Source organism: Rhagoletis pomonella, unplaced genomic scaffold (genome assembly GCF_013731165.1).
Source record: "Rhagoletis pomonella isolate Grant_MI unplaced genomic scaffold, Rhpom_1.0 Rhpom_scaffold_00006, whole genome shotgun sequence".
In the NCBI taxonomy this organism is placed as follows: domain Eukaryota; kingdom Metazoa; phylum Arthropoda; class Insecta; order Diptera; family Tephritidae; genus Rhagoletis; species Rhagoletis pomonella.
The window spans coordinates 31,827,084-31,848,885 of record NW_023458560.1 but is presented as its reverse complement, the minus strand read 5'-3'; the positions used below and the strand labels follow the sequence as shown (position 1 = coordinate 31,848,885).

The 21,802-nt window shown below is 37.8% G+C and overlaps 1 protein-coding gene across 1 annotated transcript in view; it reads right to left on the bottom strand.

The window, feature by feature from the left end:
• The window catches only part of LOC118740582 (nesprin-1-like), a 136,301-nt gene extending 118,911 nt beyond the window's left edge, over positions 1-17,390 (bottom strand). The window contains exon 1 of the mRNA XM_036472179.1: positions 14,016-17,390. Coding sequence (XP_036328072.1) covers positions 14,016-16,422 — 2,407 coding nt within the window. The 5' untranslated portion in view covers positions 16,423-17,390. The remainder of the gene's footprint in view (positions 1-14,015) is intronic.
• Positions 17,391-21,802: the final 4,412 nt, after the last annotated feature.

Sequence of the window (21,802 nt, the reverse complement as noted above, 5' to 3'; positions counted from 1 at the left end):
TTTTTTAGAAAAATTCTAATTATGCAGTTTTATAGCCCATTCAATAATATAACAAAGTGCAAGGTTGAAGTCGCTAGAAAATCGCGTTGATTTTTGGCAATTTTTTTAGTGGAAGCTGTTGCTCATTTTCTCCATACAAAAAATAATTGTCGAATTACTTTGTATGGAAAAACTTGCGGGAAAAAAATTACCAAAAATCAATGCGATTTTAAAGCTTCTTTAAACTTACACTTTGTTATACTAAATTTGAATGGGTTATAAAACTGCATACTTAGAATTTTTCTAAAAAATCTGAATAAAAAGTTGCAAATTAGTGTGCAAATTTAATAAATTTTCCTGAGTTTTGCACAAAGTTTAGAGATTCTATTATTACGTTTTCTGGCGTGTAATGAACAATATTTTTATTAAAAATTATCGAAAATAAATTAGAATAAAAAACTTCGCATATATTGCGAAAAATTCACTGTGCCAATACTTCTGTTCGGCACTGTATACGTACGCGCCAATCTATTAGTATAGTTTTCAGCTATTTTAATACCTTAGGCAGGCTCAAAACTTTTCAGCCTACCCTCGTATGCCTCCTCTCTTGCTTTTACTAATTAAATCAATATTAATTGTATTAATTGATTCATTTTATGTAGCACACTTATCTCTATTCTGGGCTATAGTTACTTATTGGTTCTTTATTTGCTTTTTTATGTTTTACTCGTATAAGTGTAGATAGTAAATATAAGGCATTTATTATGCAATATTTTTGCTCCTTCTGCTATTTACCTACACACTATAAACCTAGCAGATCTTTTGTCGGCATTTCGACACAAAATTATTGTATCGCAATAATTTTATATGCTAAAATATCGGGCGTCATTAAAGTAGTATTTCCGTTAATTTGCTGTACTCTTAGCTGAGCTTAGCACATTGAAACCGGCTTTAATGAAAATTTATGGCGACACTGTGGCAGCGTAAACAGTTTCAAGTTTTATTGTTTTCGAGTTTTTCTAAATCGCATTGAAATGACTTGGTTGTAGCTGAAAGCAAATATAATAAGCAATTGTGCTTTTTCCGCTACATGGCTGTTTAGATTGGCGAATTTCACTTCTAACAAAAGTTAATAAATATACGAACTGATGATCTCATATATGTACATATGTATGTAGAAGTACTAACAATAACAGTAACAAGAATAACAACATTTTTTATTACACAACTTTAAAATGTAAAAGTCGATTTGCGTCGTTATTTATTTTTTATTTTTTATTTTTTGCAAGCACAAACCGCATAAAATACGCAACAAACAGTTTGCGCATGAATGCATGCCGCCTGAACGTGTTGAAAATCGATTTACGCTTGCAAGCCGTCATTTTAGCTGGTTTAAACTCGACGCAGCTACTTGCATATTTATTTATGTAATATAATATTTATTTTAGTAGTAAAAAAATCAAAAAAAAATATCTTAACACAACTTATCAAAAGGCGATTGTATCGAAAAAGCGCAAAAATATTTTTTTTCGTTCGTTTCCAGACGAGCACTGAGGAAAAATTCTAGCAAAAAAAAAGAGCACAGCACATAAAATACTCGTACAAGTTCTAAATAATGGTCATATGACATGCTAAAATAGGGTGTATCCTTGGCATACAAAAATAAGCAGATATTTGGTAACAAAAAAAAAACACAAAAAAAAAATTTGCTAGTTTTTCAGGAATAAGTTTGAAAAGCACGCAGGAAAAAAATAAAACACAAACTAAAATCAGAAAATAAAAATTGATTTTTCTGCGACTTATTGCACGCCCTGCCCTTGTTTATTATACATACTTTTTTTTTTTAACTTCATGGTTGCATGTGGCACAGTCTGCTGTCATGGGTGCAACTCGCACTTCAACTTAGTTGCCATACTTTTATTCCTATACATGCGCACAGCTCGTTGAACAGTTAAGGAATTGTGTGCACCAGCGTATTTGTGGTAGAACTGTAGGCGTCTGAAAACCGGCTCATAATTTGTTGGATATTTATTTTCTGCTTCGTTTTGCCTTGCTTTTAATCCTTTTGCACAGAAAGTTTGTGAGCTGTCAGAGGCACTTAAGTGCATTAGTTTCGATATACACATGTATGTACATATGTATGTATGTAAATGAACTTATATATATATACATATGTATCTATAGATACATAACTCTAAGCAACCCGCTGTAATTTATGTACATACATGAGGGTGCTTCTTAAAATGTCAACATCAAAATTTTGAATGGGACACTCCAGCATTTCGTTCTGTGCACAAAATAAAGACATGGAAAATAATTTCAAAATTTTCAAATAATTTTTGGGGGTCGCTACAAGGTTTGGAAATTATTTAAATTCGACGAATTTGATATATATTTTTACCATAGAAAAAATTAAAAAAAAAAACATCTTATTGGGCTCAGGAAGGCCATATTAACTCCCCCTACACATGAATTTGTGCTTAGTTTTCAAGTTAGTTATTTGTAATCCCGCGTTATTTGGAACTTAGAAGATTTTAAAAATCCAGCATTCATTCCGAAAACAGTTAAAGAAGTGACGGTCTTTGGAGCCCAATATTGCTTCCAAAGCTCAAACGCATTTTTTTTATTTTCTATGATAACAAAGTACGTCAAATTTGTCAAATTTGAATATTTTTAATTACCAGTAGCGACCCCTAAAAACTGTTTCCAAGTTTCGAAATTTTCGTGGATGGTTTTAATTTAATCGTAATGTAGGTGAGTCTGATACAAGATTTAGATTTTGACATTTTAAGAAGCGTCCTAATGTGTATGTGGTAAAAACCCGTAAATTTTCGTAGTTGAACTAGTTAAAGACTATCCTCAAAAGGTGTAAAATGAAATCAGTGTGTCGCACTTCGATATCCCCCGACGTAACTACAAGACCACGAAACCGTTTGGATAGGGCTTTACAAGTAGATAGCTATTCATAGGCCCCGAAAGCACCTTCCATGAAATCGGAATTGATTTTTTCTCGAGATATCTCAAATTTACGGACATACATAGCTGTCATTAAAGAAGCAGTGAACTCACTGCTGAATAGTGTGACGTCAGTTAGAGAGGCACTCGAGGCTAGTCAGGAAATGTTTGACTGTCCTCTCTACCGCGTCTGATTATTTTCTTATCAGGCTCATTTGGGTTCCGGGCCATAGCGATATTGCGGGGGCATGGCTGACGACTTGACAAGGAAAGCCACCCTTGCAACGTTATCACCGGATAAGGAGCATCTACGGATACCTCTGGCCTCCTGTGGTGGTTCACTCGTGGACAGCTTCGCTCCATGTCAGCTCAGCGAGCCGGTTTAGTCATCAAGCTGTTAGTAGCTACCTCGGGTCGTCTTTTACCTTTTCACCATGGAGAGCAGGACTGTCAATGAAGGTTTCACGCCGACGCTTAGGTCAGAAAGCCTTGCAGAATAACTGCAGTTGGGAATAACTCACATTGAGCTCAATCTCAAATGGTATATTTGGGTATTTGCTTTCATTGGGCCGATGGGACTGTAAACAACTTTTGGAATTGCTGACTTTCACTTCTCGTAGCCCAAACACCTGACTTATTTGTCGTACCCGGCTTGATGAGCTGTCAGATGCACTTATGAGGTTTAAACCTTGGAAGACATAAGCTTCTGCGCCGCCTTTGCAAAGATCAGGTATGAGACTTTTGGCAGCAATGTGGCGAGATACGAACCCAGTTTCGATTGAGACGTAGATTGTGTAGATTTGAAACAGATTACAAGGGAATGCAAAAATGAGTGGCGAGCATTTTAAATTCAAGTGGCTCTGACGCCGCCAGACTTCGGCGCGTCCAATGTTCATTCAGTATCGAAACTTAGCGCAGCAACTTTTAGTTTTCTACTATCGGACTAAAAAATATATAATTTTACCTTCCGTATAAAAAGAAAATCTCCCTCAAGTTTCCCATAATTTTTCAGAAAGACATTTTCATTTCAGCCATTACTTCCAAATATCGACCAATATCGCACAGTTGCAAAAGCCTTTGGTGGTGTGGTGCCGTTGCACTTCCAATCTCCGATTGTCGCGTTGTGTGAGGCTACATCTGCAGGGCTTGGATAATGCACAGGATGACGTTTGTACTCGTACCGAAGTTGTCACATCTCCCGCATGAATTTCAGATCAATCAGCCCCTCTTTGCTTCAGCTAAAAAAAAAACGCTGGAGAGTGTGAATTTGCATGTTAGAAAGGGGACTCCTTGTGATCGCATACCAGGAGCCCAACATGTATACATCAAGGCAAGGTCAGTGGAGACCTACATACGACCATGAAATCAGTAGAAGAAACCTTTGTAAATAAAGACTTCACCGTGGATATCTTATCCGAAATCGAGAAGGCTTTAAACAAAGTCAATTATGCCTTTGCAAGCTTGGGGTCAAAACTGAGCTGGTTAGGCTTATCTACTGAATGTTCTGTGACAGAATTAGCCCAGGGATATTCTCTCACCCTTTCTTTGAATTGTGGCCTTAAATGACCTGCTAAAAGAGCTACAGAGTAGAGGCTGCCGGGTGATCGCCTATGATGTTAGGATACCCTCTACAATTTGATCCAATGGTACTTGAACCCGGTGGCTAAATAGTCCGCGAGCCGTGAACTTGCTGCAAATCTTAGTAAGGTGGAATTCGGTGTATTTACTAGGAAGTATAAGACACCCCACGCGACTCTACCCTCAATTAGAGGCATTCGCCTGGCACCTTCCGACAAAGTTAAGTACTTGCTTCGGCTTGGTTCGGGATAGGAAGCTATCGAGTAAGCCCACTAGAAGGCTTCGGTGGCTCTGTACTGCTATAGGTATAAGCTGGTGCCGCTCCCTTTGGGAAACCATAGTTAAACTCTCACTGTTTTATGGAGTCATCGTCTGGTAGAATTTGCTATAGCAGACATCACGTGCACAACAAAGTGCTCTCATTGGAATCAGTGGGTCACTACGTACAATTCCCACCCTGGCTCTTAACTCATCCTTAACATAGCATCCATCGACAGACAGACTTAGGTTTGCTTAACAGACTCAGGAGCTGGACACTCTTATATTCTTTGAGGTTTCGACTCCACTCATTGTGAGTGAACGTTTAGCGAAGACCGCGGGATGTGCTACGTCAAGGTCTTTCGGTCCGGGGGTGAGGCGAAGACAGTTTCGAAATCTCCTTGAGCTCACTAAGCCACAGCTCTCAGTTCTGGTGTGTGCATTAACAGGGCATTTTTCGACTGGCGTTCATGCGGGGAAACTAAATATCACACCAAGCTCAACATTTAGGACGAAGATGGGAAACATTTTAATATTGTCTCTCAAACTTTCCAACTTTAACGAGACTGCGAGTAAAACATTTGGCGTCGTGTTTTTTAATTAGCCCGGCGGAGCCATCCGGTATCGACATATGCCGCCTGTAGAACTGCGTACTCTGCACGCAGCGCCGAAATTCTCTTGAAGGAGTAGAACCACTCAAAAAAGGACTAGTTCTGCACAATTTTTTCCACAATGAAATTTAAGCCAGGATATGAAGCGGAATGAAATGCACATTTAAGTGGGCTGGATTGTAAGGAAAATGAAAAACTACTTATATAATATAAAAGTGCTTTTTCTTGCACGTGAAGGAATCGGTTTTATATAAACACGTCTATAGACGTAGGCGTTGATATAAAGCAAACACACGAGTATGTAACCAGATATTTATATCGGCTGACTTCTACTTAAATAGTACAAAACTGGAAGTAATTCAACGTGGTGTTATACTGGCGAGTGGGCTGTCCCACGTATTGAACTCTTATCATAAACAAATCAGACATTCTTTAACATTAACTGTATATCGTAAGTGAAAAATAATATAAATTACTCAAGTCCTCACAGATGGCTAAGAGTAAAGACAAGCAGAGCGATAGTAAATTTAAAGTTCTGTTTCATATACGAAAGGTCAGAAGTGAAGGAAATTAGAAATTTTATGAACAATTTCTACAATAAGGTATGAATCATTCTGCACTATTGATTTCTTCGACATTCACTCTTACAAAAGTGTGGACATGCGCACACACACACTTTTTCAACGATTTCTTTGTTCTTCGTTTTTAGTCAAATAACAATGGCGATGATGCTAGAAATGTAACTGTAACTATGTTTTAATTAGAAAATTACTTCACACCATTGAGCTTGCGTGTAAATTGACAGCTCGTTCTAGTCAGTTATAAACTTGAGCAAACCAGTAGAATTACGTAGTTACATATTTAGATGAAGATACACGTAAGAGCTTAATTATTTAATTGATTGTACGTGTTAAGCAGGTGGCAAGCATTTCAAGTGGAATGCCAAAAGGAGCAATTAAAATATCATCTTTAATGGTTTTAGTGATAGTTGGTGCTTTTAGTCAAAACTTAAGTAGTAAATTAGCTTTTACATTATTGAATATTTCTTTGAAACATCCGACAAAGCCGAAACTACGGGAGGAGAAATTGGAAATAATAATAAGTTGAAATCATTTTTCATTTAGCGAGCTGAATATTGGTTAGGGCATTGGCTAGTTGTGGTATAAATTGGTAATCATATCCCTAATTCCGTCTCTCTCTCCACCGCCTCGGAATACTTCCAAATCAAGCTGATTTGGGTCCCAGGGCACAGTGACATCACTGAAAATTGCAGAGCTGATGAATTGTCTAGGCAGGGCACCCTTGAGGCCATCACCTCAGACAGGGTTCCTTTTGCAAGCTGCGGTCTCCTCTTGGACAGATGCGGTCAGATGCGGTCAGATGCGAAAACCTCGACATGCAAAGTTGCAAGGTCCTTCTGGCCGGTTATTGACGGCAGGCGGTCAAGCGAGCTTTTGCAGCTGACAAAACGCCATCTTTCGATTCTTACAGTGTACTGAGCGGACATTGTCCTTTAGGGACCGATGCGGTGCGGCTCAATATCGTCACAGATCCCTACGGCACAGCTGTATGGCAGGCGAGATGGAATCATCATCACAGCACTTCCTTCTCAGCTGCCCGGCATGGACATCGGCTGCCGGCGGAAGTTTGTTGTAAGCACCCAGCGCTTCTCTTAGTTGAACTCATTTACCGTTCAAAGAATGTGTATAATGTGGCAGCACAATGGACAATAAAATGAAGTCTAAGTGACGCCTCTCGTGGCGTCTGCCACAATATACTAATTAAAAGGCAAAAAATCAGAGTTTATCACTTCGTATTGTGACCGGAGGTGGGATTAATAAATTCTACGACAAGCCCTTAAAAGAATAATGGTCCTATGGTACGGTGAAACTTATTACAGTGTGAACCCAAAGAAAAAGAAACCTATGTCAGCCGTAAGAATTATACCTTTGCGGTCCCTTGTGTGCGGCGTGAAACTGCAAACGAAATTCGGTAAATGGAGTATTTTCTTACATTTATCCTTATTTTTCTTTCTCTTTCACTCCGACCAGAGAATATTTAATTTCTGATCAAAACTATTTTCTTCTAAACACTTATGCTGAATTTCCACTAGGCATTTAATGACAAAATTTTCAAATGGAATAAATTTTTTGTAATTTCAATGCCTATTTTTATGAGAAATAAAGCCTTCCTATTTGTTGCAGTAACCGCCTAAGCGATTTTAGCCGAGTTCGTCAGACGTTGAACACACACTAAGGCATCTTGGTCTGTGAAATACGGCATGAGTATATTTTACCCATAGTCCGCATACTGAACCAAAAAACCTAAGCCTTCGTTTGAGGGTACGGGATAGTTTAGCGCCATCAAACTCATCCAGAAGCTCAAAAATCTATGTGATAGCGCTAGACTTGAAGTAGTAGACAGAATGCCAATTCCATCAATTCTGAAGGCCAAGGTGATGTTACTTTCTGAGATGAAGTCGGAAGATGCAATTTGCTCCAGCATTGAAATCCGAGCAACATACTGGAAGGTACTCCATGTCTACGAACCAACGGATGAGGCGCAGCACTATATACTGTCAATCAACAAAGAGTCCGAGCACATACTTTAACCCAGATTAGGAAAAATGTCGTAGATATTTAATTACATTAAAATACGTCTGAATAGGCGAAGCCTTGGAGACAACAACACCAAAACCTTAAAGGCAGGAAAGGTTGAAAAACAGCTAAACGATTACCACAGAATACATACATATGTAAATAGATCCTTGCTAGCTCTTTTGAAGGCTCTTTTGGCACAGATACCAAAGACGTGAATAACTTGTACAAGCCCACCACGATAACCTAACTCAAGCCTAACTTTATATGGACTTCAACTCAGCCTATCTATGTATCCCGAAACCGGTCTACACTGAGAAAAGAGTCTAGTTACGTCAACTAAATATTTTTCTCTCAACACATAATTTGGTTATGGTTACATTATTTGGTTACCCAGTGGGAATTAGGAGCACGTAATAATACCTTATTAGCAACTTACTCTTCACCTGGAAGTCATTACCATTTCCCTACCGAACGTCCCTTACTTTTACAAAGGCATGGCCGCCTTATGTAAGTAGGAATTTAGAATGTACATTTGCTATCAAACATACTTCTGAGTCGCTTTACAAAGTAAGTTACGTGTAATGCAGAGCAGTCGCTCGGAGTAGTTCGGTGCTTGGAAATAACTTCGGCTGCACGTTATTTTGCAACTGACAACGTAATGTGTCGCCGGAGGTGTTCATTTTGTGCTTTACTAGTAGATTACGCTGGTCATGATGACAATTTTGGTACTAAAAACTGAAAGAAAACATGGCTTACCTCGTAAGGTGCTTACCTATTTTCCCAGTGGGTATAGTTACCAAAGCATGTGTTGAGAGAAATATATTTAATTGACTTTGTCCTGAGTGTAAGGGAGAAAATTTTCTGGTATTTTGCAATTCCGGCTCTGGCAGGTTTCATTGTACATCCAACAAAAGAAAATTTAATTTTCTTCTCTAATATGTATTAAACTGATTTGATAAAGAAAATAAAATTATGGAGCTTTATCTCCAAACAAATTTGACCATCACATTCCAACCTTCTCGGAAACGCTAGCAACAAAAAAAGGAAAATGAGTTTAAAATAAAAACTAACAACTTTTCAGCACCGGCTTTGTTTTTTTTTTATTAAAAAGCTTTTTCTTTTTGCTTAGTAGGCGTCTACACTTAATATGTAAATATTTTGTTCAAAAAAGGCTGGAGAAAAGGCACAAATCCAGGCCTCAAACTGTGAGGACAACATTTAAACACAATGCCTACACAACTTGTCCCAAAATAAGCTCGTCGAGTCACACCGTTTGTTGCATTAGCCACCATATTAGCAAAATGAAACTTCGAAAATTGTTCGTTTTCATTACAGAATTTATTCGTTAACTCTTCAGTGAACTAACAAAGTTTTCTTTTGAATTCTCTATACCTGCAAAAAAGGTAGGGTTGTCCAAATGAATTACCAAAAGTGTTATTTGTTTATTTAAAATTGTCAAATCATTTTCCACGAATGGTGAATCTTCTATAACTGCACTTTCGCAGCGAGGAAGACATTTTTACCCTTATTGGATTCGTCAATAAGCAATTTGGCCGAATCTTAGGTAGTCAGCAGACTCAAGTAGCCGCTTAGAGGCATTGTACCCGCAGTCACTTGGTCTTCGATAATGACTTAACCCTTTCGATCCGAACGGGACACATACGTCCATAACTAAATCAGAAACTACGTATTGGAATTGGGTTATATATCACCCGTCTGGTATTTTGAGGTTCAGATTCTAAATGACTTTGGACAATTTTTTTTTTGATTTTTTGCGTTTTTTAGGTACAATGTCAGAGTCAAAACGCACCCTCTTTTTAGTTTAACACAGTAAACCAGTGCCAACAAAAAAGTGTTTGTCAAATTGTTTCTGGTTGTCGAAAATCATGTATTTTCTAATATTATTGATCCCCCAAAACATACAAATACAAAAAATATTTACCCTAAAATTGGTTATTTTTTCCAAGTTATTAACAAGGCGCCGCCAGATTGGCCATTTCGCCCACAGTGCGTGGAGGACATTAGAGGTAGAGTGTAATGAAATAAAAATTCCATTTAAATACATATGAATACTCAATGTTTTTTAGTTAAATTTTTCCAGGGAGCAAATGGTTGACCCTGTAGTTTAAAATTGTGATAAATACCTACACGCTTTCAAATTATGTCTGCTGTGCTGCAAATCCCTTTCTTCCGTTTCTGTATGAAAATAAGACTTAAAAAGGCTTAACTCCATACAACTTCAACCGTAACCAAACTGCGTTACTACCAACAAATAAATTATTTAAGTCATAGACAAGTCGATAAACTATTTCGGCTCGTATTTTTTTTTTTTTCGTTTTCATTTTCGCTGTGTCATATTTAAACAATGCGCAGCCAAAAGTCTCGTGGGTCGTTGATATTGATTATTCTCATGAATTTATGTACTTATTTTCTTGCGCTAACAAACTTACTGCAACATAGTGCGCTTGTTTGCTTGCCAACACGATTTCTTGTGAAATAAAAAAAGAAATTGTAGACGAAGAACAACAATAAAGATAACAACGAAAAAATCATGCTGAAACGAAATGATATTGCAGCAATAAAATATTGCCAAACTAACGAATTCAATTGGCTTGTCATGTGAGCTAACGTGCCATATAAAAAAAAGTACTAAAAAGGTAGTAAATTTAATAAAGTATTTTTTATTCTTTTTATATTTTCCAAAATGGTTAATAGGAAATATTTATCATTGTTGCGCTTTTATTGAAATCGAAAAGCGTAACTACAGTTAGGTTAAATAAAACCGCAATAGAAAATGCATTCAAAATCATTGACCGGATTTTATCTTTTAGTGTATAGTAAAATGAGGAACTCATTACTTTGCCTTGTAATTAAATAGTATATTTGAGGGCATAATTAAGTACAATAGCTTTCTAATGAACAAAAACCGCATCAGCATGTCCAGAGTTAATATAGTACGCACTACAATGAACATACATATGAACATTAAGGTGGTCCTAAAATACATGTGAGAAAGTTAAGTCAGAATTTCTATGCTATCATCCCCTAGGATTGTTTTTTACCGAAATAAAAAATTTACCCATGGCGGAATTATACCAGGTGAAGTAATTAGAGCGAGAAGAAAGATTTTGACACTGCCTTATATGAAAAATTGCCTTTAATTTGTGTCTATAACGCAGCCGAATGTCAGAAGATAAAGCGAGAAAGCTGTTTTATTACTTCACCTGTTTATTGCGCCATGAATTTACCTACTCCTATTTTTTTTTTATTTTGAAATCAAAAAATATTTAGTGCGACCTCAAGCGCTCAAAGTTGTCCGTGTATTTTTAAAAACAACTTTTTGAAGAAATGGTACATAGTTCTTGAAAAGCAATATTTTTGAATCGGAAAACCCTATTTCTCTTCAGTAGATTCCAAATAATAACACACAATAGTTTATTTAACAATTTTTTCATAGTAACTATATTTTATAAGGCCGCTCGAAACCCCAGAAAACGCAATGGGGGTACCAATAAAAATCTTTAGTATTAAAAATGACTAAATAAACAATTGGGTATTATTATCGGAAGTCTCCTGACTACGAAAAGTTGTTTTTTTTCCATATAAAATGCATGGAAAACTTTGAGTGCTTTGAGCGAGCTCTAAATATTTTTTGATTTCAAAATAAAGAAATAGTTGTATACTTTTTTCGATATAGAACAATCCTAGGGGGTGAGAGCATTAAAATTCTGACTTTACTTCTTTGGACCACCCTAATGTATATATGTATACTGTGAGTACAACAACATGCCAACATTTGCAGTCAATGGAAATGAATGAAGCGCAACCAATGCTGCACACTTTCGTTACAAACCGCTGAGCAATAACATTGAAAAAGGGAACCCAATATTGTTAAATAATTTCAGCATAAATAAATAAATATGCGTAACTACACACTTAGATAGTTAAATGCATAAAGCATAAAAATCACATAACTGAGAGGCACGCATTCCACTTTGTCATTCATAAAACAAACAAAAAATCTGATTTATCTATGAAAAATCTACACAAACAATTCCGTGTTTTTTAAAGTCACGCTTAGTGAATTTTAGCAAAAACTTCGACTTGTTAGCACATTCTCAAGCAAGACTTTATGTGACTGCAAGTGTATACACACAGACATATGGCGTACGTATGTATGTTTGTCAAATTACTGAAAACCATAAATTTTATTTATACAAAAAATTAGCAAATCCTTTGTCATCCGAACTGTGTGCGAACCCCTTTATTTATTTCTTTAATTATATTATGTAGATTTTATTTATTTGATTAAAAGTAGCTTTTTTACCAGCAGATGATGTCATCTCTGTTGAATTTTGTTTTTCTATTTGTTCTTGTTTCCTACCAACAGTCGCTAAATTCGTAGTTTATTGATTTATTTAATACATATTCTACTAACTACTTACATACATACATATGTATATACAAACTTACAGCTGTTTGCACATAAATTATTGAGTAAAAAGGGAACACCCACAAGGCTTTATGGTGTCATATGCCTCTAATGAAAAAAATACATTTTCTGCCAAGCCAGCAGTCTTCAGCAGAGCTAACTATACAAGCCCCCCCCCCCATAAATCTAGAAAGAAGTGTGATGGGCAGATAGTTATGGTGATCTCAAAAAGAACAGCTTCAACTTGTACCGCTTAGCCTGAAGCCGTTCTGACATTGAATTTGGCACAACGCCGTCTCAAAAATAAATTTGACAAGGTATGACGGAAATTCATTCCAAAAATACACCAACAAATAGTAATTTTTCATAAGCGATTACGTATTCTAACTCTGCTACATATTCTAACTCTATTTCACTATGAATTTTCATCCAAATTTAAAATTTTTTTCTCAGAAAAAGAATCTTTTTGAGTATACACTTTTGTAGCCCATTAAATTGTATTGCAATAATATGCAAGTTTAGGCCAGACGTACGAGAAACTGCGGTCGTTGGAATCCCCAGGTTCCTCGAGCTTGTACTTTGCCTTTATAACCGCCCATTGCATAGTCGACTTTGATTAATATTACGCAACATGGCGATGACTAAAGGCTCAGTTATGCATACTTGGCATTGCATGAGAGTTGGCACATAAGGAATCTGTTAAATAAGCTTTGCGTGTAAGCGGTTACCCAACGCACAGAATTATATATGTAAAAGTTGATTGAGTTTTGATTTCTACGTAAAAATGAAATTCTATGCAGTGCAGTGCAAAGTATGCATAACCGAGCTACAAGCCTACTTTAAATTGCAAGTTGTGAGGTGAAAGCCTGGGAAACATTCCGAGAATTCGAGAATTCCATAGGATATGGTAATTCACTACTTCGTCCTGATTGATGGCTGTGTCAACCGATTAAAAAAAAAAATTTGAATGGTCACATCATCGTCATTTGTGGTTTCTGTTTCGTAAGTGAAATAGGACAACATTTTTGCTTAAATTTCACATGAATTTTAAAATCTATTTGAGGAAATGGTCCTTCGACAGATATTTTTGTTCTCGACTTTTTCCAAGACTAATGCTGGATTTCCACTAGGCATTGAAATTACGAAAAATTGGTGAAAATGCCTGCTGGAAATGAACTTAATGACTATTTTTTTAACATAATGACTTGAATATTTTTTAATGACAAACTTTGTCATTACAATTTTTGCCATTTAATGCCTAGTGAAATCCTGCATAACACAGAGCAATTTTTTATTGTCAGCCTATTCCTCTGAGTCATTTATAAATTTCCTCCTTTCCGAATCATCTCAGCATTGGGATGGACAGTAAAATCTATTCCGCCATTTTCGAATTATTAGTTTTTAATTTTTTTCGGCCTTTTTTAAGTCTGTTTTAACTCAGTGTGGATGTTCAAACAAACAAAAGGAAAGAAGAATCATCCCGATCGGTCAAGTCTTCTTTGATTTTTTGCAGGAATATTGGAGTTTTTCACAATATTCTCAAGCTTTTATGAGATTAACACACAGCTACTTATATACTAGATGCTAACTTATATAATTTACCTCTTTTCTCCCTTATATGACTGTCGTATTGGGAGTTGCTGCGTGCGAAATTAATCGCTGCCATTGTGGATTGGAATTCTTGGTATTCGTCTTGAGTACTTTGTTGTTGTAGTGTCTGATGTCCTGTCAGACTCTTACCGAAAGTACTGCTGGCAGTTGTCGTTGAGGGGGTTGTCGTCGGTGTATTTATTGCACTTGCACTTGAACTCGGATTGTGACTCTGACTCACACCGGCTGATGTCTGGCTTGGCTCCACATGTGTGGGCACAATAACCAGATCCTTGGCAGCCACACCCTCCGTATCTGAGTCGTCACTTAGTTCACTTCTTAGTGGGCTTTCGCCCTTCGATTGTCTAATCGTCGTACCAGCGATACGCACATTCGCACCGGATAAAGCTAAACCGGTTGGGCGCGGCGACTTCCCGGCATTAACTTCACGCTGTTGTTCCTCATATAATTCACTACGGTCTTCACTCGCGTGCTTACTAGTGGTCACTTTCGTTGTTGTTGTCGTTGTCGTTTTCTTTTTTCTGCTGACAACTCGTTGCGATTCTTCCGCGGAAGAACCGTGCGATTGGCTCGTCTCTAATGTACTAGCCGTATGCGTCGTACCAGTCGCTATTTGTCCTGTCGCGGTTTCGCCTGTTCGTGTACTGATTTTTACTACTTTGCCTGGAGGCGTTGTTGTTGACTCCGTCATTTGCCATGGTGCTTGTTGATGATATGTTTGCTCTTGTTGTTTTTGTTTTTGTGTTTCCATAACCATGTTGCCTACACTGCTTTCGGTTTGCATTTGTTGTTCCTGCCGTTGCCGTTGCTGTTGGTAATACCGTTGGCCCGACTGTTGCGGTTGCGTTTGCTGTTGATGAAGCTGCTGCTGGTGATGGTGGTGGTTGTGGCGGTGCGTGCTACCAACCGTAATGTCAATGTTACCAGGTGACGTTTCCATCGCAACGTTATACAATGTACCGGAAGCATGGCCACCGCCGCCGTCTGGACTGCGTGCCAACTGACGTATGCGCGCTTGCACCGCCGAGTCAGTAGTGTCGTAGATTTCGTGATGTGTGCTCGATTCGTTAGTTTCATCCTCCAGACGTATTAGTATACGGCGACCACCCGCTGTCATGTCGACAGAGCGGGGTGGCGTCGCGCTTGTGCGTCCGCTTAAGGAGCGTGGCACGGAACCTTCACGCTCGCTTTCCGAGGACTCAAAGAACGGGCGATTCTCGCGCTGCGGTGAGCAACGTGGTGACACATAGCCTTCACCGTGACGAAATATTTTCTCTTCGTGCTTGCGCCCATCACTTGTCATGGACGATGTTACAATGGTGCGTACACCATCGACAGCATGCAGCTCACGCACTGTCTTCTCGGACTCCAAAAATTGTGCAGTTGCGCTTTTCGGATCACCAGTAGTAGTGGGAGTAAATGGTTGCGCGCGACGCGTTGTTGTGCGTAGTGTAACATTAAAGGGGCTGCTAGTAGTCGATGAGGTCTCTTCATATTGCTGCGCGCTGGTCGAGAGATCCTTCTTCACTATGCGATGCGTCGTACGCAGTGTCACATTGAAGGGACTTAACGGCGGCGCCTCATCAGCGCCCATATAACCCGATTCATCGCCAGGACTTAACTTAGTAGTCGTGCGTAGTGTCACATTAAAGGGCACAGCAGTGTAATCTTCCTCCACTTCCACGCGACGCGGCGATGCTTGTGGCGTATGACGCAGCTGCACCTGTTGGAATGCCAGTTTAGCAGCCTCGGCCTCAGCCAGCCCACGTTGGCGTTCCCTACGCAAACGTTTCTCAATCTCCAGCACATCAATATCAAAAGGATTATCCAGCGGCTCAGCAGCGCCAAAGGCATCTTGGCTTGTGTACTCTGCAGTTGGCTTCGAAGTTTCCACAAATTCGCGACGAAGCTCTTCAGCGCTTTCGTCCGGTGAACGCTTAAGGCTGCCGCCCGAGGACCAAACCTTTTCATACTCAGCCACTTTTTGACGCAAGCGATGTGACGGTGTGGTCGGCGTATCCAGCTCTTCCTCTGCTACATATTGCATAGAACTCGAGCTGGAGCTACTCTCATGGAACTCCGTGGAATGGTGTATAATTTTATGCGAGGTATACGTGCGCGTGATTGTCGATGTCTCCAGCTGTTCACTTAGTACGTCATTCTCCTCCTCCTTCTGCTCAATAAAAGAGCTGGCGTGCGGCGCAGCTGTTTCAAACGCTGACGATGCGGAGGAAGACGCATCAGCTGTGCGATTTAGGCGCCGCGTGCGTGCAGCTGGAATGGGCGCTGGTGCTGCATCATACTCCTCCAGTTTGGTATTACGGGCTCGACCCACAGCAGCAGCTGCTGCTGTTGTTGCAATGGGTGGGTCTTTATTTTTTCCTGGATCTTTGTCCATGACATCGATATGTTTATTGTAGTTGTTGTGCTTGTCATGTACGTCCAGTCGGCAGGACAACACATTGAGTTGGTTGTCTCACGGCTTACGTTGTGTTGTGTGTGTACGTCGCGCAGCAATGCCCAGACAGTGTTCAATGTAAAATGTGTCTCGGATTGAAACTCCACATGCAAGGAAATCGATTTTTCTCACGAGCACATAACGCGATTCGACTGACTGACTTGGTATATGCGTCTGCAGGAGTTTTCGTTCCCACAGCACTCGCTTGGCGTGCGCGTGCCAAAACAAAATTTAACAAAGAAATTACAACACAAACTTGGACTATGAAGAAAATTTAATTGCGTCTTGGTGTGCTAAGCAGCACCGCGTCGTGGATTATAGATATGTATGAATTTACGTTTAACAAACACAATTCACTTTTTCCACTCACTTTTTCACGTTTTGCGCACCCTTTCACTTTAAGGGGCTCTCAAATTTTCATTCATTAATTTTTTCCAATTTCTCTGGATTTCTTATTCGTTGATTGATAAATTTTTTTCCCCAACAATTTTTCAAAACTACAGTGCAAGTGCTGTACATATGTATGTATATTTTTACCGTAAGCTTAAACGGTTCACATTAAAATGCTAATTCACACAAATGGCGTTCGTTTGAGTAGGTAATTGGGTGGCCTTTTTCACAACTACTTCATACAATCTTTTTTTTTCCTTTCTCAAGGTGGGGGTATGCAAAAAAAATATTAAGTAGAAAAATATGTATGTATGTACTAAATAATTTTGTGCGTTTTTTCGCCTTTTCGCTGTATATTTTTCCAATCCGTTGCAGTAGAAAGCCGGTTCGATACTGAAATCTAGACTGGCCAGCTAAACCTAATGAGCTGCTTGCTTGCTGCTACACCTTTTTCTCGTTGCTCCAAAGCGAGCGCTAGCGACACGAAGGCACAGCTTCATTTGGGAGCACAAGCTGATTTTTGAATGGAAACGAGACGGTAAGCGTCTCCAGCACACCACACTATTACTAAATGCATACATTTGTACATAAAAACGTAGTATTTAGCAGTAGCACAGAGAGAGCATCGGTATTTTCGACTGAGCTTCTTACTACGTTTTACGTTCGGCTACCATCACCACACCACACCACCGTAATATCCGTAAAATACCAGCACAATCTCGTTGAGAATTGGCGTAGTGGACGCATGTTAGCTGTGAGCTTGCTGTGAGTTTGCTGCTTGTGCATCGCTTGTAAAACTGTGCCATCGCAAGTCGACTTATTAGGAGGGTTGATAAGCCCAAAAAGAGTACGTACTCTACGCTAACTCTGAAGCTCTCTTTACTTGACTTGTTGGCGCGCTTTGTGGGCCAATGCATGCACGCTTTGTTGGTGAGGTGGTTTTGTTTTGTATGTGACATCATCATCGTAAACATTTCACGCACATTGGACGAGCATGAAAAAAGAAATGAAAACGAAAACTGCGCTACACAGAAAATAAGTGGTCTATTCAGATATATGTAATAAGTAGAGCTCGACTTTTTCTGTTAAAAATAAGCCTAAAAATACATACCAACATAACTTTAAAGGGTAGTATTTATGTGTAGGCCTATTTTTGAGCATATTACAATAATTCACTCCATCACTTTTTACATATCTGCGCGTCGATTAGAGATGAGTTGGAGACTGATGTTGGAATCAACTTGAGAACTATGAATTTCTCCAAGGTTAGGAAACATTTTTTTGGTGTTTGTTGGTAGCATTCCTGAAGCGCATCTCTTTACCGACCCTAGGGCTTCGATTGCAGCTTTACTGTCCACAACGAAGGCAAGTTTAGTTGGAGGTAGGTCAATCATGCTTACCAGCTTTTCCGCCATTCAAATTGCGTATAGCTCAGCCTAGAATAAGCTGCAGTAATCTGGGCGTCTATAGGACTCTTTCAAAGATAGATTATAAACCACTAATTTTTGAGTTGAAATTTCATATTCATAAAAAAAAAACTTCTTACACCCATATGGTCCACCTGTATTTACCTATCGACGGCTGAGTGGAAGATCCACCTATCTAGGCAGCCGGTTCGAAAGCCCCTTATCTCAAAAAATGGCTCAAAAACGTCCTATTTCAGAATCTGGTTGAAGAGCATCCTATCTTAGAATTTGATTTAATAACGCCTTATCTCAAAAATGGCTCAAGAACGCCCTTTTTCAGAATTTGGGTGAAAACGCCCTATCTCAACAAATGGTCTCAGCCGCCGATATATTTAATTTACAATGAGATAGGCCGTTTATGAGCCATCTGCTGAATTAGGGCGTTTTTCAACCAAATGCTGAGATAGGGCGTTCTTTAATCAAATTCCGAAATAGGGTGTTCTTGGAAAATTTGCTGCGATAAGCCGCGCCGCATTTTTGATTTGTGATTTGATTTGTTGGACAAATGAAAATAAAATTTATTTGCGGTTTGATTCATCGACCAAATAAAAAGCAAATTTCATTTTCTCGAAAATCGTGCTTGCGTTACATAAGAAAAGTGGTTTTAGTTCGAAAATCACGAATAAAATTGATTTGCCCAACAAATCAAATCGCAAATAAAATTTTTTTTTTATTTGTTCGACGAATGATATTACAAATAAATTTTATTCATGATATTTAGCCTCATTGTAGAGCTGGAAAACTATCGATAGTCGTGGCCATCGATAGTTTCGATAGTCGATAGTCACAACCATCGATAGTATCGATGTTTTCGATAGTCAAAAACTATCGATACTATCGATAATCCCATCAATAGTTTTCCAGCTCTACCGCATTGTGAAAATTACTTGCACTGGACACGACGCTCGCAATGAGGCTGATTAAATTTATATTATCTTTTTAGGATTTGATACAACCTCAATTCAGAAATCAATTTTTAATTTGGATTTGGGATTTGACTAATTAAAAATGACGCATGCCTGATTTCTTGAATTTCCCTTTCAACGCCATGCCGGACAGCCGCACTTTGCCCATTAACGGTACAAACTTTTAAGGTGCATACTCACAAATTATATTCTTCGATCATTTTCTGTGTTCGTCATGAAAACTATGTGGTCTTATCCGAAGATTTCTTTCACCTTACATTGGAACTTTTTTTACTGGTCCCAAACCGGCGCACCGTTATGTTAGTATGTATGTATACAATTTCATTAAAGAAGATCGTCTTTATAACGCCACGTAACAATATTGAAGGTATGTATTTGTGTAAGTTCATACATACATATGTACATATTTGTAGAGCACTACACTATCTGCGTTCACTTATTGCAAATTTACTAACCTCGCTTTATTTACCCACAAAGGCGAATCTCAAAAGATCTCTCGAGATAAAAAGCGTTCAGCACTTGGGGCATTTAATTCAACAATTGATAAAAGTAATGCCAATAAAACCACAATACAGTTGCGCAGAATTTAATACCATACACATAGATATGTACTTACATACTTATGTACTTACATACATTAACATTACACTTTCGTTATTGTACAAGGTCAGTTTGGATACTGGTATACATATATGTATGTATGTATGTATGTAATTATATGTACATACACACATACATACATTCTTAAATATTTACAAAAACAACAATATGTTTTTTTCATATCCCCAAACAAGCCCCCAGTACAGCCATTTACAATAAAAAACCAACACTTATAAAAATAATATTCCAGACTTACTACATATACGTATTTACATTGGGGTGTTCCAAAAAAAAATAAAATCGGAATTTTTATTCTCTCACCCCTTAGAATTTTTTTCACCCAAACAAATTATGCCGCTGTTTTTTTTATTTTGATATCAAAAAATACTTATATGTCGCTCAAAGCGCTCAAAGTTTTCCATGGATTTTATATGGGGAAAAAACAATTTTTCGTAGAAATAATATAGAATTCTTGAAAATCAATGTTTTTCGTTCGGTAAACTTTGTTTCTCGTCCAGTAAAAATACCTAGTTATTTATTTAACCATTTTCTGTTATCAACTATTTTTTATAGGACCTCTTAAATGGCAAAAAATGCAATTCGGTACACAAAAAAATCGCTGGTATTAAAAATTTGTATAATAAACAATTGAATAATATTGCTGGCAGTCTCCTGAACAGAATCAAAGTTTTCCGATCGAAAAATATTGATTTCAAAAATTCTATATCATTTGTATGAAAATTTGTTTTTCCCCATATAAAATATAAGGAAATCTTTGAGCGCTTTGAGCGACCACTTAATATTTTTTTATTTCAACATAAAAACGAGGTATAATTATTTTCGGTTTAGAACAATCCTAGGGCATTAAAATTCTGACTTTACTTTTTCACATGCATATTCGGACCAGCCTAATGTACATACTCGTGTTTATATAAAATCAATAAAACAAAAACACCCATTGCTTAATGGGTCATCATTTATTATTAACTTTTTTTGAATACAACGATTACAATCGTACCCCCAACATATGTATATATGTGTATTAGAGTGGTTCACAAAATTTTTTTTTTTGGAAATTCATAAGCGCTATTGTTATTTATGATAAAAAAAGAGAAACGGTTTATTTATTTTGAAAAAAAAGTTTTCTTAGAGGTCGCGCTGGTCGGTTTTTTATAAAAACGCGGATGTTCTCAATTTTTTTATTTTCTTGATATGTTAAAATGCAGCTAAAAATGTGGTTTTTACATATAATTACTCTGGTATTATTGGGGAATTTTCCCTTACACAACAAATCCAATCATTTTTTTTTTTTAATTTACCGCCATTTTGGATCCGCCCATTTTGAATTTCGAAAAACTGACTTCAGATTCCTAATTAGCAACCCCAGAAACCCCTTGGTAACAAGTGCCAATCCATGACAATGCGCAAATCGTTCAGTATCAACGTTTTAATTTTACTAGTGTCTTTTCGAGAGCATATTTTCGGGAACTAGACCCATTCTAATTGTCCAAGACAGGTGTGTAATTAAGGGAAGGTTCCCCAATAATACCACAGTAATTATATGTAAAAACCACATATTTAGCTGCATTTTAACATGTCAAGAAAATAAAAAAATTTAGAACATCAGCGTTTTTATAAAAAAACGACCACCGCGACCTCTAAAAAAACTTTTTTTTTCAAAATAAAAAAATACGTGTCTCTTTTTTTATCACAAATAACAATATTCTGATGTAGCGTTTATGAATTTCCAAAAAGAGTGTTTTTATGAACCACTCTAATGTGTATGTATGTTTGTACCTGCCGTTGTTGGTTGACATGAAAACATAATAGGTGGCGTTAACTAATACAAAAACGTCAACAAAGCAAAACTCGAAAAAGAGCACAAAAGAATAAGCAGAAACATAACGACACACGAGTGGTTTTTTGTTGTAAGTATTT